This window comes from Stegodyphus dumicola, chromosome X1, assembly GCF_044657685.1.
Source record: "Stegodyphus dumicola isolate Sdum_Otavi_A_Nest chromosome X1, ASM4465768v1".
In the NCBI taxonomy this organism is placed as follows: Eukaryota; Metazoa; Arthropoda; class Arachnida; order Araneae; family Eresidae; genus Stegodyphus; species Stegodyphus dumicola.
The window spans coordinates 185,929,604-185,955,676 of record NC_140780.1 but is presented as its reverse complement, the minus strand read 5'-3'; the positions used below and the strand labels follow the sequence as shown (position 1 = coordinate 185,955,676).

The following is a 26,073-nucleotide window of genomic DNA, read 5'->3' as shown; positions in this document are numbered from 1 at the left end:
AAGTGTAATACTTTCTTCAATCTATTACCTGCAAAATCTAAATCTTTAAAAAAATATTTCGTCCTCTGTAAAGCTTTATTTAAATAAACTGAAAAATTCTGAATATTTTTGATTAAATTAATTGTAAACATAGTTCTTGTCAAATACTACAGTTTCCGATTAAGTATTTTAAATTTGAATGAAAACATTAATCAGACTTATTAAAAATAATAACAAGCAGAAGCTTCCTATTTTGGAATTCCTTAAAAAAATTACTATTTGGGAAAAAAAAAAAAAAAACACTTGAACATCATAAAGCTTGTACTTCAACAAAAAACCAGTATTTACTATCGGCAAGAAATTATCTTTTCAAGTTATGAGCAAAGAAAACTAGTTTTTCAAAAAGTTTCTCCAACTGCTGGGTGCAGAGCTTAGCGAAAGGTACCGGTGGATTCGTCAGATCCGTGGGAAGCCATTTTGACCATTGGCATCTTCGTGCGATTATAATTAGCCAAGATATTAATTAAAAACTAATTTTCTCCCTACTTTCCCTACGTTTTTCACTTTCTTACTCGAGTTTTCCCTATTTTAGGAATTTGGCTACGTGCCAAATTCGTTTTTCTTGAATATCTCCGGAACGGCGCCGAGTTGGAATTGGAAACGCATATCGGCGGGTGCCAAAAAAATCAACGAATCCGTCGATACCGGTCCCATCTTCGTACGACAATAATCGGCGGAGTTATTAATTAAAAGCTGCAAAAACGTTATTTCATTTTTCGGAGAGGCAACTGTCTCAGAATTAGCTGAGATAAAATTGCTTTTTCGAAAGCGCCGGGGGGGGGGCAATTGCTTCCGTTTCAGATTTGTGCTGGTGAAAGGTCACGTGTCAATTTCTTTTTTTCCCAAATATCTATGGAACCGGGTCGAGTTGGAATTCGAGAGAGGTATCGGCGGATTGCAAAAAATTCTCGGAATCCATTGATACCATTCTCATCTTCGTACGACTTTAATCAGCTGAGATATTAATTAAAAACTGTGAAAATACTAATTTTCCCGCTCATCTTTCCGAGTGGCTACAGTTCTTGAACCGCTAGAGATAAAAATCAAGGTTATATTCTGAAGTTTGAATAAAACACCCGATTGCATGTCACCTCACTGTGTATTGAAAATATTTCGTTAATGTCAGCATTTTAAACTAACATTTTTTTAATTTCAGGTTTTTATAATTGCCACAATGTTATTGCCACGTTAATTCTTTTATTACTATTGAGTAAAAGTTGTTATATTACATTAAATTTAAATGATGGCGTTCTTGAAGTTGTACAATTTTAATCAGCTGAGATATTAATTAAAAAATCTGAAAGTGCTATTTTTTTAAAATATGTAATTTATTTTTGGAATAATAAATTTAATCTTTTTGAATAATATATTTTTTCATAGTTTTGGATACGTCCACTTAATTTACATATGCTTTTTGAATTTAAATGATATCGTAAATTAGTTCGCAACAATAATAATTATTAAAATTTTTTTTACGATTCAAATTTCTTAATTAAATTTTAATTGAATATGAGCTTTTCCTTGCAGCAACGACGCAAAAGAATTATTTAAATTTAATTTAACTTAACTATATTCTTGTGAAACAACTTTGTTGAAACTTTGTGCGGATTCTGTAAATTTAAACATTTTTTTTCGTTTTGGGTTTTAAATTGAACATGTGATCCTTGGAGACGGTATATGAGAACTTTTTTATTATAAATAATTATGAATTATTAATCGCATTAATATACATATATTTATACAATTTTGTGTGTGATTATGTTGAAGTTTATAAAAAATAAAGGAATTTTAATAACAAATCTATTGTTTGAATAACAAACCCGAAAATTTTCGCAATTTCTCTTTCTACAACGGCCCATTAGCGGCACCGTAAAGTCAATGAACATTGGTAGTTCGGCCCAACTTTCGAATCCCGGCGAACGGGCTGGCTGCATGTGTGCTTTCGTGATTTTCCACATGTATATAGTATATTCAGTATCTTCTGGATGCATACATGAATAAAGAGGGCGCAGCCCGCTAAAAACCGCTGAACACTGGTAGTTCGGTCAAACTTTTGAATCCCAGCGAGCAGGCAGGTTACACGTGTGTTTTTGTGATTTTACACATCAGTATTGTGTATGCAGTGTCTTCTAGATACATAAATGAATAAAGTGGGCGCAGCCCGCACAAGAAAGCTGAACACTGGTAGTTCGCTCCAGCTTACGAGTCCCGGCGAGCAGTCTGTTGCGTGGGTGTTTTCATGATTTTCTATATGTGTATCGTGGAAGCAGTGTCTTCTTAATACATATGTGCATAAAGCGGGCCCAGCCCGCGCAAAACCGATGAACACTGGTAGTTCGGTCCAACTTTCGATCCTGGCGAATAGGCTGACTCCATGGGTGTTTTCTCGATTTTACGTATGTGTATCGTTTATGCACTATCTTCTGCATGCATACGTGAATAAAGCGGGCACAGCACACGCAAAATCGCTGAAAAATTGTATTTTGGTCCAACTTTTGAATCCCGGACAGCGGGCTGGCTGGAGGGGTGATTTCGTGATTTTACGATTGTGTACAGTGTACGCAGTATATTTTGCATGCACACGTGAACACTGTTTTGCACGGGTGCAGCCCGCCCTAAAGCGCTGAAAGCTGGTATTTCGGTCCAACTTTCGAATACCCGTGAAAGGCCTGGGTGTTTTCGTGATTCTCCGCATGTGTATCGCGTATGCGGTAACTTCTGGTTGCATAGGTGAAAAAAGCTGGGGAAGCCCGCGGAATGCTGCTAAAAACTGGTAGTTCGGTTCAACTTTTCAATACCGGCCAAATTTAACATAGGAATCCTTTTAAAAAAGAACAATGATAAGCGGGCTTCAGCCCACTCAGCTGGCGGGCTTGCCCGCTAGTCTTATTATATTATAATCCATAACAGAATTAAAGACTATGATTTACTAACAATGAAATGCCTACTGTCTAAATTACATATGAAAAACATACTGACTCACAGTTAATTAACTATATTCTAACAGTCCTAACCCTTAAAATAACTAAAAACATTAATTTTTTTGTTTTCAAATTGTAAAGGAATATACCTCTGTGTGATGTTTTGCAGTGCTTAGCAAATAAAAGTGCCAACAACAAGCAGTTAAAATATACAAATTCTTAACTAGTTATAAAATTATATTATAATAGATAATGTTCAAAAAATTTATTTTGCAAAATGAAAGATTAAGAAAAGTATACTTGTATGTTACACATTTTATGCTTGCTTACAGTAGCTTCAGCAATGAAACAAAATTCTTTATGCACATGAATAAACAATGGTATTAATTTCATACTTTTTACAAAGTTACAGCAAATGAATGAATCATTATTTTAAGATATATCAGAGATGATATACGTAATGATGCAAGCTAAAAATGCTAACATATATGTTAAAATTCATTTACTATTTCAGGAAACCTTGCTAACACTTATTTGCCTTGCTTTTGGAAAATCACATAGTTGGCATACTATGTGGTAACTCAGTTTATGAATTTCAATCACAATATACTTTTACAACTTTCCTAAATAACAACCAGTGAAATCAGGAAAGGCTTCAAAACACTACTTTCCCAAACAACGGTTTTTTTTTTTGCTTAGCTGAGGTTACCATAAACACACAGCTTGTAAAGGAACAGCTAAGAGTCACCTGTTTAGAACTGCTTGAAACACATGTGAATATTACACAGAAGAAAGCTTGGGTTAATAGAAAGGTTCTTTCATCCTTCTGTAAAACTTAAAAGGAAGGAGAAAAAAAAAAAAAAAGAGAGACCCAAACCTGTTCTGATCTCAATTAGAGAGACAGCTTACGCCTGAACCAATTTCACTTTACTGGGTGGATGAACAGTGATTCTATAAAATGAATGGATAGTTTTTAAAGTTCATAGTACTTGGAGTCAGTACCGCAGTCAGTACTTGGGAGGGTGACCACCTGGGAACACTGCGTGCTGTTGACATATTTTTAATGTTTTTTCGGCGCATATTTTTGTGTATTAATTTTGCAATTTAAATTAAATTATCAGATTTTAAATTCTTTGCGTGCTCAATTAAATTTTTTCGGATTTTGGTCGTTGCGTCTGCTTAGTTACCCCCAGGCTCACACTGCCAGGTGTGAGATAGGGGCCTAGTAGACTTTCGCCCGCTCATCCGTCTGCCGGAACACCGTCGAGTGGGTCCGGTTCTGGGGCACGGGACTCTGGACTGCTGATTGGGCGCAGGATTTCTTAATTCTGTATTGCGATTATGGACACGATTTTGGATGCCGTGAGGGTACAAATTAGTGAACTTGAAACCATCCGCCAGCAGAATGGTACACTCACTGATACTGAAAATAAAATGTACAATTTCTTACAAAGTATGATCGAAATGCTAGTTGCTGTTAACACAACAGGATAAAACTCAGGATAAATCATCACAAGGTAAAAATGGAGATAATGATAGGGACAGAAGTCCTATTAAGTTACACAATAACTTTAACACTCTAAATGAAATATCATTGGATCAGCCCACGAGTTCAGATGATGATTTACCAAAGACTAAAGGTGATCAAACAGTCAGAATAAGATCTCAAAGACAAAATTTTAAGAAAATTAAGCTTAGTAGTCCCCCTAAAAGTACTACACAAAAGCAACAAACTCAGGATAGTATCTCAGATACACCAGTTACCGCGGTAGCAGTCAACAAAAATACTCATACACAAAATAATGAGACAATGGATACCACCTCACCGGACAACGAAAACCCCACTGACACGAATGCAAATAAACAAAAACAAAATAATAGGAGTTCAAAAATTCCGCCAATTACTCTCAAAGAAAATAAATTGAAATGGAGTGAAATTAGATCTATCTTCCTTCAGAGAAAAATCAAATTTCACGAGGAGCATATTCCTACGGGAAGCATCAAAGTTATCACTGAAACACCTGACGATTACCGGACTGTAGTCCAAATACTTAAAGAAAAACAAGTCGAACACCATTCGTACATCCTACCGGAAGACCGATATTTAAAAGTTGTCCTTAGAGGACTTACTGAACATACTCTGATCGATGATATCAAATCTGAACTTGAACAACTTGATTATCATATCAAAGATGTAGAACAAATGACAAGACGGCGTAACGGAGAGGTTACCAAACTCCCTCTGTTTTTAATTTCGTTACCAAAAAATGACAAGTCCAAGGAAATATACAATGAGAGATTTCTATATCACATGAAAATTAAGATTAAATAGTATCTAGGTCGACAAGGACCCCTGCAATGTTTTCGTTGCCAGGGGTTTAATCATACACACGCGGGTTGCAATTATGCATCCAAATGTGTCAGATGTGGCAAAGGGCATTTTGTTAATGAATGCCCTGATCAATGACAAGCCTCCAGTCTGTGCTAATTGCGGGGGTTCCCACACTTCCAGTTTCAGGGGGTGTGAGAAATTCTCTAAAAGAAAATCTGAGAAACCAATCAGTTTCCCCAGTAGGGTGATTGAAAATAAATCTTATTCACAGGCGCTCTCCACAGGCCTATACTCTGACATATTGAGTGAAGCTAAACAAGTTTTCACGGACCTTGCGGAACTTGTTTCCATAATAAAAAATGCGGGATTTCAGATTTCGCAACAAGTCAAAGAAATAAAAGAAAATAACCAAGAGAAAAATACTTCTTCTACTATAGATAATGGGTCAAACTAGACCAAGAAAAGTTCCCATCTCTATCATGACTTGGAATGCCCGTAGCATTCATTATAAGCTCACTGAGCTGTCAAACTTCCTCATGTGTCATAATATCGACGTGGCGCTCATTACTGAAACCTTCGCTAATCCAAGTACCCCGATGAAGATTCTTAATTATTTATGTTATAGATGCGACCGTCTAAGTCACCGAGGTGTGTGTGTGTGTGGGGGGGGGTCGCGATTTTTGTACGCAACTCTCTCCAATCCTGTCTGATCTGCGAAGAGCGCTTTAACCCTTTGCGGCATGGTGGGTCAATATATGTCCCACCTAATTAATATTTATTTTCTCAGTTAGCAATTTCCGTTAGAAGTTTTCTAATCTTTTAAAAATAATCTATTTTAGTTATTATTTTTCTCAGTAGATGTTACTACTATACCAGGGCTTAAGTTTATAAGCAAAAAATATTCAAAATAGGATCACAAGAGTGATATCCATGTATCTCGCATTTTTCAATATTTTAAAAATTTTGGTATACAATTTATGATATGTATGATTCTTTTTAATATTCAAAGGTATTTTATTTTCAAAAATCTTAATTGGATTCAATATTTTATAATATTAATTTTGCAGTTGAAATAAGTGGGTTAAAATTTGTATCACCACACACTTGAATTTCCGCTCAATAGATGGCAGCACTCACGATTATTTTTTCTTTTCTTTTTTGCATCTACTTTTTTCGTGATTGCTCGCGCTTTTACATCCGTTGTATGATCTGATGTGCTAAAATGTCTAGAAAAAATTAGCAACTCAGGAAGCTTTGGATCTTTTTGCTGAATTGCCATCCGATTTCAACTCTGCTTCAGATGTCAGTTCTGATTCAGATGAAATTGAAATCCAGGATAGAATAACTGAGGTTGAAGTTATTGCTGAAGAAGAAAGGGAAGTAGTTATAATTTGTTTCGCTTTTTAAAGACACAGACCCATCTATGCATGTGGCACTGTAAATATGGATCGGAAGTATCTACCCAAAAATTTAAAAGACAAATTTATGTCAAGAGAATATATAGACTTTTCAGTTAGCGATGATTCAATTTATTGCATAAAATGGAAGGATAAAAGATCCGTTTCTATCCTGTTTTGCTTGGAAAAGGCAACTGAAATGAAAGAAATTAATAGAAAAGAACGAGATGAAAAGTCAAAAAAAAAAAAGTACTGTGCCCAAACAGCATTATTTCATACAATAAGAATATGGGATATGTCGACTGATTGATCAACTGAAAGGACTATATGAAATAGACCGCAAAAGCAAGAAAATGGTGGCACATGATTTTTTTTTTTACTTTTTAGATGCGAGTATAGTAAACACATTTATTCAAGTTTGTTCGCGAACCTGATCATGATGTAAAAACAATGAAAGATTTTCTTCTCTCAGTTACAGAAGGTCTAATGGCACTTGCAGGCAAGAAAGAGCTGAAAAAAAAAAACTGAAATCCCCAGTTCAAATGAAAACTAAAAACCCGTTTGTACAACCAGAAAAGAGACTAAAAAATGTAAGTAAAACGCCAAAGAGAACGAGCAGGAGAAGATGTGCATATTGTAGCATATCGAAAGAAGAACGACAAACATTTTGGATGTGTAAAACATGTGAAGTGCCTCTATGCTTACAAAAGAATGAAACAACATGTTTTTCAAAGTTTCATGAAAAATGACTTTTTTCAATTTTAATCATTTATAAATGTTTTTGAATCAAGTGCCAATTTTAATATTTTACTTAGTATCATATGTACGAGTGTCAAATTTTAATCTTAAAACAATATTCAAGAAAATATTTGCTTTTGTTCCTAAAATTTAAAAATATTAAATATATACTATACGCAAAATGCGCATATGCAAAATTTTACAAGTCATGCATATATGCAATAAGTACAAAATGCATTTTAGTGTGTTTATTATGAATATTTTAGAACACATGCTTTATTTTGTTTATTCATTCCACATATGATTTTTTTTCCTGCTATACACCAATATGTTATAAGACATGTGCTAGTTGCATGGTGGGACAAACGGTATCCCACCTTCCACCGTAAAAAATAAAAGCGCAGAATTTTTTTCAGGCCTTAAAGGCACTTAAGTAAATCCATCTGACTTATTCTAAGGCATTTTTTTAAAGATTAAAATATATTTTAAATATGCATGTCGCAAAGGGTTAATGGGCATGAAATTGTGACTGTGTCTGTATTTCTGCCGCATTATGGTAACGTATACTTCACTTCTATGTATAATCCTCCGAAGAATATGCTTGATATAAATTATCTTGCAAAAATACTTGACATCAATAAACAGGTCATTCTTGCAGGGGATTTAAATGCCAAAAATCAGGAATGGAATTGCAGGAGGACAAATAAAAATGGAATCAAGCTTTCCGAATTCATTAATAATCACCCAATCTATTTTCATGTACCAAGTGAGTACACATATTTGCCGAATAATCCCAATACAGGTGACATTTTGGATATTTTCATCTTGACCATCTCCCTCTCTTTGAATCTAGAGGTGATTCAAGATTTAGATTCTGACCACTGCCCGGTCATTGCGACCCTAGGTACTACCAAAGATGTTATGGAGGAACACATTAATACAACCAACTGGAAAGTTTTCAATGAAATTCTCTTAGAATGTAAAACCAACAGTAAACTACGCACTCCGGAGGACATTGAGCTTGCGGCCAAACATCTTACAATGGACATACAAAGTGCCTACCAAGCGGCCACGAGAAAAATTCCTAGAAGACAGGTTACTAATAAGTTACCGCATAGGATTAAGTCTTATCAGAGATAGAAATAAGCTTAGAAAAAGGTATCATCTCACTTGCAATCCTGATACCAAAAAAGAGATGAATAGACTTGGTAGGGAAATTAAAAAACAGATAAACTCCCACCGCAAAGAGCTCTGGGATGAGAAAATTGAGAGTTTTAACGAGCCTAGTAGCTCATTCTGGTCGTTTGTTAAACGTCTTAAAAATAAACCCACAGTTAATAGGCCGATTTACCACGAGCATGGCATTGCGCTCACAAATATTGAAAAGTGCAATACGCTCGCTGAGCACTTTGAAAAGCAATTCATCACAAACACCTACCCATGCAATCAGGATTTTACAACTCATGTGAACTCCACAGTGTCAAAATGGCTTTACAAAAACAACCTGCAAAATCACTTAGAGCTTACCTCACCACAGGAAATCATAAATATAATTAAAAAGCTCAGGAATAGAAAGGCCCCCGGGCAGGATAATGTTAATAATGTAGCACTGAAATGGCTGCCAATAAATATGATTAATCGTCTTACAGGTATTCTGAATGCTTGCCTGTACAATAGCTATTTTCCGAATACATGGAAGTCTGCTAAAATGATAGTGATCCCAAAGCCGGGAAAGAACCTGACAAAATCGGATGGGTACAGGCCCATTAGCCTGCTACCCAGTATGGGAAAAATACTTGAAAGAATCGTCCTTAGCAGAATACATCCACACCTGGATAAGTTACCACTTGAACAGTTTGGCTTCAGGAAAGCCCTATCCACGACGAAGCAGCTGGTTAGACTGAACGAATACATAGGTAGTGCACTGCACAACAAAAGATATGTTGCCTTACTCATGCTGGACGTGGCGAAGGCGTTCGACCGCGTCTGGCATGAGGGGCTAATTTATAAATTAATCAGTTTGCAGTTCAGCACTGAGTTAATCAAAATTATTCACTCGTTTCTTTCAAACAGAACATTCAGTATTCACATTGGTGATAGCACTTCAAATAAGAAGCAAATACAGGCCGGGGTCCCTCAAGGATCTATTTTAGGGCCCGTGCTCTATTTATTCTACGTGGCAGACCTACCTGCAGAACATTTAGATCAAAATTTTTTCATGGGCTGCTACGCAGACGACACAGCTTTTGCAGTCAAGTCTGGGTCGCCAAATTTTGCGATTAAGAAACTTCAACGATTTATGCCGAAACTTGAAACCTGGTGTGCCAATTGGAAAATCGCAATTAATGCTGATAAATCTAAGCTTCTGATTTTCAAAAAGAATAAAATGAACCACCCATTAACTGCACAACTGTTGCTATTTGATACCGTTGTACCAGTTGTAAAAACTGCTACATACCTAGGATTAAAATATAGTGCTAATTTCCTCTGGAAAGAGCATATAAAATGTGTCAGAGGAAAGACTATTGGGGTACTTCAAAGTCTTACTCCACTCCTGTCTGCGACCTCCAAATTAGATATCAAAAGGAAGAGACATATATATAACTCCATTATTCGTCCCATTTTTGCGTATGCTTCTCCGGCCTGAGCTACAGTTCAGAAAAAGGAGTTAAATAAGCTGCAAATTATCCAAAATAAAGTACTTAGGATGATAACCAATGCTCATTATTATGTCTCGAATCACACAATGCACCGTGACCTGAAAATGGAATCTGTAGAAACATATCTACACAAAGCAAATAACAAATTCTTCAACAAGGCACAAGAATGCAACCATATGACCAATCTCAATGTTTTAGATTACGTAATTCTTGAAGAAGATGCTTCATTAAGACCACTTGCGGCCCACCTCGCCAGGGACTTAAATTTCCCCACGTAAAAATAATCATGAAGGGGAAGCACAGCGCTTGTATATATTGTATATAGTGTATATAATTTTATTTCTCAATTGTTATTTGTATGTTTAAATTGTATGTTCTTTTCACTTAGTACTTATGTAATAATGCATGTTATGTTTAATTGTTATGATATATTTTAATTCAGATGTCATGATTGAAACTATAGGATTCTGTCTGTGTCTTCTTTGGTGATACAACACAAACATATCATACAGATCCTCACGGCTCCTGCTTTACGAATTTCCTGATGCGCGTGCCACTCTTTGGCCTTGTGACTCATGGTCGCCCCCTGTAACCACTTTGGACCTCCTAAAAACTTGTCATGAAAAATTCAATGTCATGTGCCCTTTGGGCTCAGTTTTCAAGAGCCGGATAAGTTGCGCAGCTGCGTGACACTTCGGCAATAGCCGTACAGAATAGACTAGACTAAAGTTCATAGACAGCTATTTTTGGAAGTCTGCCAGGACTTGAAATATGCTATTTGTTCACAAATGGATCCATTTTACTGAGAGAGCAAATGCCCGAGTCTTGAAAAAAGAGCACAGCTGTTTTAGAATTAACCCACAGAAAGCGCTAGGAAAGCTCGATTCCCATTTTAGGGGAGAATGTTTATTTACTTATGTAAAACATATAACTTTTATCATTTCTCTTCTTTTTGAAATATATTTTATTCTATGATTTTACCGTTAGTTCTATGTAGGAAGAGGTTCTAAAAAATCTCAAAACTACAGTAGAATGCATCAATTCAGGAAGTTAGCATTTGATTAAGTTGAACCTTCTGATATTCGTGATTGTCTGTTCTTTTTGCTATTCAATTCTACTACGATGAGCTTTCCCAATATCACTCCTCATTTGATTCTTTCTGCTCTTTTCTACATCCTCACTAACTGCTCGATTTACTCCTACCTGATATTTTTATGAAGATTATTAGTGAGAGATGAGTCATGAAAAGAACTAGTTCAGTTCAGCACAAGAATGGTTTTGATCCGATCGCATAAAAGAGCAGTTTTGCGTTATTACGCTCATTGAAACATCCCTAAAGTGCACTGTTACAGCTTATAAATAATTTTTTTAAAAAAATTGATCCACACTTGTACTTTTGAGGAAAACATTAAATTCTGCACAAGAATTTTAAATGCTTTTAAAACAAATGTTGATATTATTTTAACAGTAAACTGTGAGCATTCATCTTTGTCCACAATGTGTTACACTGTAAATTTACAAAAGAAACAAGGAAAAAAAATTATATTAAAGAAGGAGGTATTATAATCTTAATATCTATTAAACCACTCATTACAGCCTGTTATTATCAACATACATAATTAAATAATGATGATATGTTCGTGTGGAAACTCTGAATTTTAAAACAGTAATCTGAAACATTCGATTATGATATTCTACTACTATTTACATCACTGCATTCTACATGCATTTATTCCATTCTGAATCAGTGATATTTTCTAGAACATATTTTAATTTCTGATAAATTGTTTAGAATAAATTTATTTTTTATCCTATATTACATGAAAATGAATAATGATGTCTCATGAATTATAGAAAAATCCTGAGAACAAAAATGGCTAAAAAACTAAGTGTTTAAAATTTCTTAAATTTCTTGTTCATTCATACAGTACCTTTGGGAGTTGCAGGTCTGAAATGTGTCACAACATTTGGTCGAAACTGTGTTTTAGCCAAAAGACTTGGTGGTAACTGAACAGCAATGATGCGACCATCAGGTAACCGGAGATAGACACCTTTTGGTGTTCTAAGAACAAGAACATCTTGTCCCGCTGGTATGACAACAGGTGGTGCACCAGGTGTAAGCACAGGTATACTGACATCTATAAAAATCATAGTAATTATATTACTTTTAACAAATTTTGAAATTATATCACATATATTATTAGACACAATTATTATATTTCTTTGAAAGTGATATGGTGTTATATGAAAATCAAAATCACACTATCAAAGCTACTGAAAATAACAGAATAAGAATAATAAAAAAATAGGTAAGCTAACAGCACATTATCTAACTATTGCCATTCTCATTTAGCCAGAAGAAAAAGTATGACTTATTCATAGTTCCTTTTCTTGTGAAATATGATCATTAAACAATACTCATTAAATAAATTTTAAGTAAATAATAACCAATATTTATTATTTAAGTCACTTCATTAAAGAACATAAATGTATAATGACAGACTCTTTTCAGTTATCTAGAGAAATCTTCAAGGCATTTTCAAAAAGTAGTCACAATGCCTCATACTCATTCAGAGAATTTCTGATAAAATGTTCATTACAAATTACTTATTGGCACATGCTTTATTTTTCAATGTAGTTGCCACCATTGTCAAAGCATTTGTCAAGGCTGGGTATAAGCTTTTGCATTCCACAATCAAAGTAGTTTATTGCTTGTTATCAAAACCCCATCTAAAGCTGAGTTCTGATTTCATCATTGTAAAAGTTTTGTCTTCCAAGATGTTGTTTCAGTTAAAGGAAACCATGGAAGTCACCAAGTGTAAGTTCTAGGTTGTATATCAGATAGCCTAAAATTTCCCATATGAAACTTTGGAGTGGTGATATTGTTTTGAAGCTCTATATAAGACAAGCATCGTCATGAAAAAAGCAAACTCACTTATTTGCATGCCTCAACATTTGTTTTGGATTGCTTCTTTGAGATATCTCAAAGCTTCTCAATATGCATCAGTATTAATTGTGGTGCCAGGAGGCATGAAGTCAATCAATCGGATGTCTTGTATGCCCCAGAAAACAAAAGCAATGATTTTTTCCGCTAAAACTGAAGTTTTAAATTCCTTGGCTTTTGTCTCACAGGGTGCAACTACATTGACTGTTGCCTGGCTTCTGGCACATGGTGATAAATAAACATCTCGTCACCAGGAACAACACAATTAAGATACTGACCACCTGCTTCAACACAGCGTGTGAGACCCCCTTTTTTGCGTGTGTTCTTTCATTAAGCCTCTGAGCAGCCCGGGTTTTTGGATCTGTCATGAAGACCAGTATTTAGAGAGCCTTAAATTAGCTAAATATGTATATTTACCTATTTTAGTCTCTATTTTCATAAATTTACATCCATCAAAATGGCATTTATAATATTAATAAAAGTAAGAAAGGAAAATATTTTAAATTATAAGCTAGTATGTAACAAGTGACAAAAAAATCTCATGACTGGATAAAGCCGGTCATGACGTTAAGAGGGTTAATATCCTTGATATAAATTTCACACAATTTCCTGTACCCTGAAGTTGCAGTCATTGCTTCATACAGAGTTGCCATACACTTCCAGTATTATTTTATGCAATTTTTTCAATATAAGGCATCAATTTCTTGAATTGTTTCACCTGTTATTTGAGAAAGGGCTTCAGAGACGACAGATGGCTTACTTGTATTCTGTTCGTCATGAACATTGGCGAACCATCAGAGAAAGTGCACTATTTTATTACTATTTGTCAATTAATAACACTCCCATAAATGGAAATAAGTTCTTTAAGTGTATCCACCAGATGCTCACCTTATGCATGAAGAAAAGACACAACACATTGCACTTCACATTTGGCAGGATTATGAATTGATGTACAGCCACCATACACGTATGCAAACAAAACTGAGACGAAAAAAGGAATGATGGCGAGAAGAAAACCAAAGATCAAAGTTCAAGTTTACAGTAAGTGCTGAAAATATGCTCACCAAAATATTTTCTTTTCATCTATCTATGATGCTTTTTTACAATCTATAACATTATACTCATGCAAGTTGTATGTGTAAAGAAAGATGCGTAACTACTAGGTAAAAGTATCCAATATTCCTCCGATCAAGAAGAACCAAAAAGATTACAGACGGAGAGCAACTACACAATTTTTAAAGCAAAATCAGTGAAAACGATCATCATTCTTGGTAGAAGAAATAAAAAATAATAGATATAGCCATAAATACACTTTAACCCCTATGCAATGGCATCTTGCTGAGCAGAAAACACTCTGTGGATAGGTGTGTCATGTATGCATCAGTCCCAAATGTCACTAGCAGCGGGGTGATATACTGGTGCATCGCCACTTGCATTGATCTTCCAGACATGTGTGTCATATATGCACATTCAAACATACATGTTCTTTTAGAACTTTTTTAGATCAATGGTGCTCTGCGGCCACTACAATTAGTTTATTTGAACATATACAATGTTGACCTTGTATCCATGAAGAACTTTCCGATTCTGGTGATTCATTTAAATGTACGAGCAAATGGTACAAAGTAAATAAAACCCAGCTGATGCGTAGTTGAGGCTTCACGTGATATAAAAACTGAACAATTTCCAATGCTTCATTTTTTTTTTCTTTTACTATGTGAAGATTGGGAGTGGAGCTGTGGTTTTAGGAACTCCGATTTGTATTCAGTTTGCATCTTCTTTAGATAGCAGATGCCAGTTTTATGCATGAGTTAAGAAAGAAATTAATACTGTGATGTATAAGAGAAAGAAGTTTTTAATATACGGCAATGGAACCAGAGTATATTCGAATTGTAAAGTCCATGAGTGTCCATTAAAGCCCATGAGTGACTATTTTGACGTGGAAGACTAGATAGTGCGGGAATAGCAATTTTGATACTGAAATTTTACAGAGAATAATTGATAGAAAAAAAATTTTATTAATTTTTTTAAAGCTAGTCTTAGTAACACGAAATACCATGTCTTGTGAGCTCGTGCTACTGTAACAACACTCCATCTCCAAGTTGAACTGGAGATGCATTTTGGAATCCGGGTGTATCAATTCTGATCCATATATGATACACCCGTCGTGAAGGCGTTAAGACATTCTGCCATATCAAATCTGTGCATACAGAAACTTCATCAATCAGCAAAACTTAAGGGTAAAATATCCAACAGATTTGGTATTTATCCAACTAGACTGTAACAATGTCTCTTTAACAGGTTCACATTTATATTGAGCATACACTATAATTTGAAAAAAAAAGCTCTGCCATCAGACTGATGTGGTGATTAAATGATACTAGCAGAAATGGTTGAATAGCAGACTTTTACACAATTAAAGTAGTGGTTGACTCAGAGTGATAAATGAGAGAATGAAGCAATTGTCAGGGGACCTCTCATTATAATACAACATGTTAGCTATACAGAAATGAAAGCCAAAACCTTTGTCAGGAAATTCAGAGAGCTAGGCTTGAGTGACCTGAAATTGCATTAACTACAGACTAAATACCTTTAGTGGTGAATCATGACTAGCTCAGACATACCTGGAGATGTTCAGAAAAGTGTTGAGATTCCACCTTTACTGTCACATGCCAAACAGGTTGTTAATAAGTCTAGCATGTCATTTGGTTAGATAGACAGGCCTGTTTGATAGGCAGCAATGGCACTCTTACAGTACACAGTATATGTTAATGAAATTCTATATCCCACTATGTGGCTGTTTTTCCCCCCTTCAACATAATGCAGCACAAGTCACACATTTCTACCAACAGATTTCATGCTTGCAAAACTCTCACTTGGCCAGCTAGATTACCACAGCCTATTTTGGAGCTTATGGTAAGGCCCCTCTGATACTTCCAGACTACTAGAGAAACCCAGCAATTGAAGACAATTTGCTAAGACATTCTGCTGGATACAATCAGCTAAATTTATGAATCAATATCACATGGGAAGTCTGCAAATTTTGTATTAAACTTCTAAAGCATTACAACTTTAGCATTCAACTGCTACTTTTTGAAATATTTCACACTACACAGTGTTAAACACGATTTTTAGTTGCTATGCATTATACACTACTTTAGCAGGACGATTTTTCTCATAAAGTGAAGTTTCTTTGACAAAAGAAGTTGTGAAGTTTCTCTACAATGAGTTGTTAAAGAAAATGTTTTAATAGATTAAATAAGATAATTTAGGTTATGGCAAAGCATATGAGGGCTAGCTTTCTAATGGGATAGATGCCTTTGTGGAGAACACTTTTATAGAAATTGGCTCATATTCATACACATTAGGAAAACCATGTAAACCTCTTTGAGATTTGAATTTAAGTCAAACGACTAGTGCTCAGTAGCTTCTTGTATTTTAATTGTAATATTAAATAAATCAACTTTATTGAATGTATTATCATTTTTGGCTGACAGTAATTATGAGAAAGGTAATCTTAGTTCTTTTATCCCCTTCCTTCAAATTTGCTTGAAAAAACAGCACCATTAGCTGTGGCCAAAGAGATATAAGCAAGACACTGTTATCTGTTTTTAGACATATCATCAACTGTTATAGTAGATGCAGACTAAACCCATTACCATTCAGGTTTCAGTTTTGTTACTGGGAAAATACCTAAGATTCACAATTATACAAAAACACTAAAAAATGTAATTACACTTATAATATCCACCACATGTCATAAATATTGTGAAATCAAATGAATGATCTATATATGATCGAGGAGGGCCTACAAATGATATTTATTATCTTCATAGGTGAAATCTGTAGCAATATTGGGCATTCTGGATATATAGGTCATAGAAAATTTGGTAAATGAAAATATTTTTATAATCAGTACTTACTTGAAGGCATCGTTAGTTTTTGAACCATAACACCTTGTTTAAACAAACTACTCATAAGTGAAGGAGAGGCTGTAATTGGTGTAGCAGTGGTTCCTGAACGAACATTAGTTCCTCCTGAAGCAACTTGATTGGGTAAGACTCTAATTGTTGTGCCACCAACCCACTGACATTGCCTATAATATAAGCATTTAAGAATATTTGGACAATATTTAGTAAATTTAAAATGAATACTCTTCTAACAGATATTAAAAAGTATGCTTTATTTCAGAAATCAACACCAGGATATTAAAATAAAATATACTAGACTTTTTCTAGGCATTTAATATTGACACTTATGAGGCTAGAAGAGCACAGGAATTTACCATTGATACATATTAGGCTAGTACATTATGGAAACATTTGCCTAACAAAAACAGAATCAAAAACTCGCCAAAATTCAGAACATTTCAGACTTAGTAACTTGCACTGATATGCGTGATTCATGATGTAGATAGAAGATCTAAAATCTGCACACTGTTCTCAGATGTCAGGCACAAAATTTGCTATTAAATAAGATTGCGGAATTGCAGAAATTCCATATTCAACTATGAAGTACATAGAAAAGACATCATGACAAAAAGTTCTGGCAAGTTCAGAAAAGAATACACTGAAGTGAAAAGCTTGAGTTAAAAGAGTGGTGTTGCCCTGTGGTAAAACTGCGCTTCAGTTCAGTATGCATTTGGGGATACATAGATTGCTTTTGTGATGGTTAAGAATATTTGGAGTAAATATTTAGATAACAATACAGATGAAAACATGACATTTGTTGGCATAGCAAAATGGTTGGGAGAAAAAATCAAAATGACAAAATCATGCAACTGATAAGGAAGTATAATGACTATATACAATTCTGAAGGAGTATAACATCCTGAAGTTCAGAACAAACTACTCTAAATAAATGTCTGAAAATGTAAAAATGCATGCTTTTTAACCATTATTATCTTTAATATAAAATTATAAAACATTTAATACTCTTTTTTTAACCAAAATACACTTATTGAATTTAATTAATTTTGGTATTTTTACTTTAGCAGTTTTTCATTGCAGACCTGAAATCTGCAAAACTAAATCCACTTAGCCTCAGGCGTGAACTGTTTAATTACAGCACATTAAAGCTTACGTGTGCATTAGCTTCCTTCTGTATTTAAATTAAACACTCATAAGATGTTTTTAAAAGACAAACACAGATTTATTAAAAGATAAATTGTACTCGTAACTCAATAACCTGCATGCAACGTAGTCTTAAACGTACATATCATAACAGACGTTCTTACCGCATTGTACCAATACACATTTCAAGCGTACATCATTTGAATAAATATAAATAGAGTGATATCCAGAAATTGGCTGTTGCCATTTCTCAATAGATATTCTGTCTAATAACAATAACTAATTTACAATTGTGCTTACATTTGACCATCCTGCCTTTTCAATTGTCCTCAACTGAACCCAAATCTTACCATCCATTAAAACAACAAATAAACAATAAAATACAATAACAATAAGTAGGAGAAAAATAAAGTGAAATAGAATTGAAAAAAAAGTCCTACACAAAGTCTCTATAATGCAATAGTTTACACACTGTTTGCTCGAGATTTTTAAGTTCATCATCTTCTGCATTTCTGGAAATGATCGCCTCCGAAGATCTAGTGCCAGGACGTAAATCAGCTTGATGGGGCCTTCGACAATCCATTCTTGGTCTATACGGTCTAGAGTCTTGACCACGTGGCTGCTGTTCTTCGCCATCTGCACTGGTATCCTTGCTAGTTGTTTCAGAAACTATATTTCAAGGCTGAGAGGTTGAGATCAGATGTCATGTTTATGAGTTTGGGAAGGAAAGAAGGCCCACAATGTACCATTTTAAGAAGTTTTGAAAAGATAATTAGAGGTTTCACACAATCTTCATAAGAAGACAATTTAAAATTTTATCAAAATAATTCCACCCATTCTGTTGTATTACAAATTAAGTCCTGTCATAAATCTAGAATCCAAAACAAGAACATCATAAATCTAGAATCCAAAACAAGAATACTGAAATAGCAAGCAAAGGTGTGTGTGTATTGAGAATACGGCAAAGCACACTACGGCTATCTGCCTAAGGGGGGATGCCTTTCGTGGAGGACTTTCTAAGGGAAACTGGCTCGTATACACGTTACACATGGGGAAAACCACGAAAACGCCCATGCAGCCAGCCCGTTCGCGGGATTCGAACTTCGGACCGAACTACCATTGTTCAGCGATTTTACCGCTCGGCCGCTGGTGGGCCAGCAAGCAAAGGAGTGGCTTAAATGTTTGCAATGAAGCACTTTGGAAGTCCCACTGAATTTTCCACTGCAAATTTATTATGTCACCATCATCCATTCCAGTAATGAGAAATCAGGTATAGCATATTTAAATGCCTTGCCTCACATCACTGTTTGCAAGGTTATGTCCAAACATCTATACCATTCTTTTCAGTTCATTTTCAATGCACTTCTGAGAAGACAAAGCATTTGGAGTGCCTATTTGATTAACCTCCAGTTTATTATCAACTGATTCAACAAGACTGAGTATAGTGAAAATGTTATGGTCATGTGACTTTTCCCTTAAAGTAGGATAAAGAAATGCCGATCAATGTTCTACTATTGTTGTTTATTTGGGTTAATTCCAAGGACCTGGATATAAATGTAATATTATACACATCATAAAAATGTGCTATATCTTGTTTATATTAGTGGTTCAGGCTTCTGATAAATATTACATGTAAATAGTGAAGTTTCATTGGTTCAAAATTTGTACTATGCATAACACCCGACTCCAACACTTTTACAAATAAACTTTACTAGCTATCAGAAAATTTTTCATACATGATTAAATTACCATCAGTAACTACATAATTGCATACCAATTTCACAAAAGATTACAACACTCTCAAATACAAACTGATTAAAAAGCTGGAAGTTTTTAAAAATCTGTACTTACTTGTTGTTGATGATGAACTGTCCACCACCAGCAGTTCCTGCAGGAAGGTATGTATATGTTGTCCGTATGTTAATCATATTTGCTCTTTTTGCCATTTCATAACTTTGTTTTGCAAGTCTTTTTTCTTGTTTCGTTAATTTCAAATCTTTGCGGTCTAATAAGAGAGATTCATGCTCAAAAGGCTCCTACAATGGATAAAAACAATTTTCTTAGAGTTCACAGTGTGTCACTGAGTATAATTTATTTTTAAACATTTTGATATAAAAAATTTCAAAGTTCTAGCCCATAAATATAAACTCCATTATATCCTAGAGAACTGCGAACAGTAGACTTTTTCCTAACTATACACCTGCAGTTACTGCAGGAAGATATATACATGCTGTCCGTACATTAATCATATTTGCTTTTTTTTGGCAATCAATAACTTTGTTTTGAAAGTCTTTTCTCATGTTTTATTAGTGTTCAATCTTTGCAGTCTAATAAGAGAGATTGATGCCCATAAGGCTTCCATGATGAATGAAAACAATTCACTTACAGATCATACTCTATCATTTATTATTATTTTTGAACATTTTGATCTAAAAAATTTCGAAATTTTAGCACAATATGAAGAAAGGCAAACTCAATGATATCTTAGAGTTGTCGGAACAGTAGAGTTTTCTGTACTATACAGATCTCCATATTATCTTCAGTAATGCCTATGGCAGAAGTACTATATGTATTTGGGAATTACAGTATTATTTATATATATATATATTTACAAAGTTCTGCAAATATATACGTATGAAATAATACACTGTATATTAAAAAGGCTGTATTTTAACAAATTCAAATCAAGGTTGCCTGTTCTAAGTGATCATTCAAAATATTAAAAAAGTCTTCAGCTATGGTTACTGTCACTTAGCTGTAATTGTAATACAACATATAACTATCATACAGAACAGTAGTTAGAAATGTAGATTAAATGATGTTTAACCAATCTTGTATCATTGTATTTCCATATACTAAAACCACATAAATATAACACTACATAAAAACATTACATAAAAAAAAAAAAAAAAAAAAAAAAAAAAAAACTGAAGTTAAAAGACATAATGGTTACTGATGAATAACCCTGAAGATATTAATGCTGGCACAAGAATGGAAACTGCATAGAGTTTGTTAATGAAACTGAAATGCCTTCTCGCTGCTCAGTGCACTCTTCACTTTCAATCACAGTGACATGCTGGTTAGACTATTTAAGTTTTAAATTAATCATAGATGGGTTAAAGTCTAATAACAGTTTATGTTTTCTAGGAAATATAAGTGATAATTGGACAAACAGAACCCAAAATTCTAGATTTACATGACAGCACCTAGTGGGAATACCAAACTGGAAGAAGTAAAAGTAGCTATTTTTTTAAATGTTATGGGTGAAGAAGTACTATAGTTCAATACTTCTTTTCGATTTAAATGAAGAAGATAAAAAGGAGACATTGATAAGGTAACTGAAGCTTTTGAAAACTATTGTGGACTAAAAGTAAAGTGTCGATAGGCATATAACTTTTTTTTAAACTACCGGTACTCAGAGACCTCTGTAGCTTGAACTATCAGCCACAAAGCCGCGAAATTTTGTATGGGGACTATTGACGACATGGGAAAAGGGAATCTGCAAAAAAAAAAAATTTAGTTTCAAAAGTTTCCGATAAGGGGGAATATGGCGCTTCTGATCTAAATTTTAACTACACGATAAAATTTCTGACCACTTTAGAAAGTTAAAGTGTACAGATAAATGAATAACAAAGAATTAATTTTTCTGCAAATGTGCTTTATTCTAAAAAATAACTTCTGTAAATGACTACATATTTAAAAAAAAAAAAAAAAGATAGAGAACATTCTATTTGACTCTCTTTTTATTCTTTGTTCTTTTGTTTTTATTCAGTAGAATTGCTTTCCCAGGGAAGACATCAGCTATTTTTAATATGACTTCCATTTTCTTGGAGTAAAGCATTGCATTCTGTGCACCTTACTCTCTACAGCTGAATGGAACAGTACAGGAGGTAATGCTCATAACAACCTGTATTATATTTTCCTTTAAAAGTGATAAGTTAAAAACTCCACCAAGATAAAATTTTGATTTTAAATAACTCCACATGAAAAAATCACATTGGGTTAGAAGCAGGGAGCGAGGTAGCCATGCAACATGAAAATAGCGACTAAGGACTTTCTTCAGCAAAGTGACGGTGCACCAGTAGCTGTATGGATGTACCAAAATGTGCTGGTGCTCCATCCTGCATAAAGACAATTTTATCTAAGCATTGCCTTTGCTGAAGTTGTGGGATAACAAAACTACTCTGCTTATTATGATACAAGGCATATCCAGAAAGCAAGTTTTCCGATGTTTTCCCCTTTAAAGTAAACGTATTAGCCATGTCAATTGTGCATGCGTAACAGATCTATGACGTATCAATCATATGCCAGCCGGACAGGTTTCGTCTCGTGCCATATAGCGGGGTAGCAGTGGTCTGAAATGGAAGCTCTTATTCGTTCTCCCGCCACCTGCGAGGTTCGGTCAGTGATAAAGTTCTTGAATGCACAAAGCATTGCGCCAATTGAAATTCATCGTCAGCTCTGTCAGGTCTATGGGCCAAACTTCATGAGTAGGCAGATGGTGCCTCGCTGGTACAGGCAGTTTAGGAAAGGTCGTCAAAGTGTCCATTATGAAGAGCGCAGTGGGCGACGGCCTCTCATCAGTGATGATTTTGTTGAGCTTGTGCAGCAGCACGTGATGGAGAACTGTCGCTTCATGATTACGAAGCCGAGCAGCCATTTTTTGCAGGTATCACCATCCTTGTTGCATGAGATTGTCACTAAGCACCTGCTGTTAAAAAACATTGTCCGGTTTTTTGACGGTGAAAAACCCGACACCCAAACACAAAATTGAACGCTTAGGAGCAGCACTGATATCACGATGACGGCACCGACTTCCTCGACAGTCATGAGACTTGGATATTGCACTTCATCCCGAAAACCAAGCAGCAGTCAATGCATTGGCGGCATAGTGGATTCAAACAGACACTGTCGGTACGGAAAGTGATGGGCACAGTGTTCTGGGACAGGAAGGGCATTCCGCTCATTGAGTTCTATCCACGTGGTGAAACAGTAAACGCTGACCGTTACTGTGAAACACTGCGGAAATTGCGATGTGCCATTCAAAACAAGAGGCGAGGAATGCTTACTGCAGGTGTTGTGCTCCTCCATGACAATGTTCGTCCACATATGGCTTGACGCAAAGGAGCTGTTTTGATGGAATTTGGCTGGGAGTTGTTTGATCATCCACCTCACAACTCTGAACTTGCTCCCAGCGATTTTCATGTATTCTTGCACCTCAAGAAATTCCTGTTCTCCAGTGAGCGTGTTAGCAAAAATGAAGAGCTGAAGATGTCTGTCGCATGCTGGTTTCATTCACAGGCAACAGAGTTCTACGACAAGTGTCTCAATTATGGTGGTGGTTATGTTGAAAAATGTTATGTACTTGTTGCCAATAAATATGTTCCTGAAAAAGTGAGTTTTTCTTTTTTTATCAAATAGGGAAACTTACTTCCTAAATACCCTACATATCTTTGAGCATTTACGGAACAGGTCTGCGATCCTGCTTAAGTAATAGCAAAATTTTAACTGTGTTAAATGTGTTAAGTGCCACATTTTGCCCTATTGGCAAATTTTGGAACTAATTCCCCCCCTCCCGGGGATTCTTTTTTCCCATGTCGTCAATAGTCAATTTTGTGGCTTTGCGGCTGATAGTTCAAGCTACAGAGGTCTCCGAGTACCGTCAGTAAAAAAAAAAAAAAAAAAAAAAACCAACAACCGGTACATCATTCTCACATGCAACAAGCAGGAGAATTGTTTTACTTTCTTCACAGAAATAAAGAAATTAAAGAGCAATTGTGGATTTGTAGTGTTAAAAGTTAATTTAATCTGAGATAGGGTAATAAGTAACATTTTAAATAAAAATCTTAACCACTATTACGGAAAGAAAAGTTAGCAATAGAGAAATGTATGAAAGATTTGCAGTTCACACACATCCCACACTCTCGGTTGGGTCGCAGTTTATTTTTATGGGTAACACTCGTCCACATAGAACTAACTACTATAGTAGATGATTTTCTGGAAAACGACTATAGTAAAAGAATGGAATGGCTGGTCAGATTTCCAGACCTAAACCATGAAGAACATGTGTGGGATGTTCTTAAGAGTAAATTTGCAGCTCATCTTTTGCCTTCAAGAACCCTCCAGCACTTGAAAAGGGTGTTGCTGCAGGAATGTGACCAATTACCACAAGACTAAAAACTGCATCATTTTCAGTATGAAATCACACTATGAAAGCTGTACAATTGTTAAAGGGGATCATATACTGATTAGTTCCTTTCTTGCCTTATCTTGCAACCTCTGCTTTAAACTTTCTGCACTGATGAGTTGTAAGCATCATAATGTGTGTACATCATGACCGTTTTGTATGGTTTCTTTTTTGTATTATACCATAAGTCCATACCAAATTTTATCAAAAATCTATTCATTAGCATCGGAAGTAACTGATCAAATGCAAAAAATCTCTTAATTTCACACACCATATATTTCAATCAATGAATGACATAAAATAAATTTCTAACAAGCTGAATTTAGCTTAGCTAAGAGCAGACAGTTTGACTGGAGTTCTAATACTGTAAATAATAAATGCATAAATACCAGGTTGTTCAATAAGTTCGCAGAACGGAAATGAAGAAACCAATTTTTATTTGTAAAAATGACTTTATTTTTCAATGTAGTTTCCCTCAACTTCAATACACTTTTTCCAACGTCTTCTAATTTATGGATCCCTTGACTGTAGTGGTTTTTCGGCAGCTCTGCAAAATATCCCTCCACGGCAGCTATTACCTCTTCATTTGAAGAAAATCGTTTTCCACGGAGATATTGTTTGAGGTGTGAGAAGAGCCAGAAGTCGGAGGAAGCTAAATCTGCCGAATAGGCTGGATGTTGCAACAATTCATACTTCAATTCAGTTATTTTAGCAATGGTTTTTTGAGCTGTGTGTGCAGGTGTGTTATCTTGGTGGAAAATGATTTTCTTCTTCTGTAATCCGGGTCTTCTTTCACGAATTTTTTCATCTAATTGATTCAAAAGGTTACAAAAATAATCCGAATTAATTGTTTTGCCAGTTTGAAGGTAATCTATAAGCAAAATTCTTTTCGCATCCTAAAAAACTGATGCTAACACCTTCTTGGCTGATTTTTGCACACGAACTCATTCGTCGACGAAGAGCCGGGTTCACACCACTCCTTAGCCTCCTGTTTTGATTCAGGATCATGATAGTAGACCAAAGTCTCATCCACTGTGTTAAATCGGTGGATAAAGTTGCTTTTATTCTTCTTAAAACGCTCCAAATATTGCTGGCAAATTCGCATCCGAATGTGTTTTTGCTCCATCGTTAGAGAATGCGGCACCCATTTTGCACAGAGTTTTTTGAAACCCAAATTAACACTCAAAATATTGCTCACTGTGCCCAATGAAATGCCTAAAGCTTCTGTTAAATCTCTTCCAGTCAATCGACGGTCTTCCAATACCATATCTTGTATTTTTCCGATGATTTCCGGTGTTGATGTAGTTTTTGGACATCCCTCTCGCGGATCGTCTTCAAGGCTGGTATGCCCACTTTTGAATAAACTAGCCCACTTGCAAACCATTGTTTCTGAAGGAGCAGATTCACCCAACACATTCACCATTTCGGTATGAATTTCCATTGCCTTTAAACCTTTCTTTACAAAGAATTTGATAACTGCACGTTGCTCAATTTTATCCATACCTGAAAAAAGGCACAACACGTTAGATATAAAGGGCGGTTAAACAATGAATAAATTAACAGATCGAAATGAAACTTTTGATGTGTTCCTAAGAAAGAACAAATATGAAAATGACATCGAAGTTTTAGGTCTAATATTGACGAATAGATGGCGCTCCACGAACTTATTGAACAACCTTGTAAAATACCAGAATATTACACTTCATGATTATTTCCACAGAAAGGTTATAATATTTTAGCCCGAAAGGCGTTAGCCCAGAATAGCTATTAGGCTGTGTTCAGA

The 26,073-nt window shown here is 35.1% G+C and overlaps 1 protein-coding gene across 1 annotated transcript in view; it reads right to left on the bottom strand.

The window, feature by feature from the left end:
* Positions 1-26,073, bottom strand: part of LOC118200554 (uncharacterized) — a 281,729-nt gene that overhangs the window by 19,782 nt on the left and 235,874 nt on the right. Inside the window, exons 21-23 of the mRNA XM_085807694.1 lie at positions 19,955-20,139; positions 16,955-17,127; positions 12,019-12,225 (exon numbers count right to left, since the gene is read on the bottom strand). Of these exons, the coding sequence (XP_085663820.1) occupies positions 12,019-12,225; positions 16,955-17,127; positions 19,955-20,139 (565 nt within the window). The remainder of the gene's footprint in view (positions 1-12,018; positions 12,226-16,954; positions 17,128-19,954; positions 20,140-26,073) is intronic.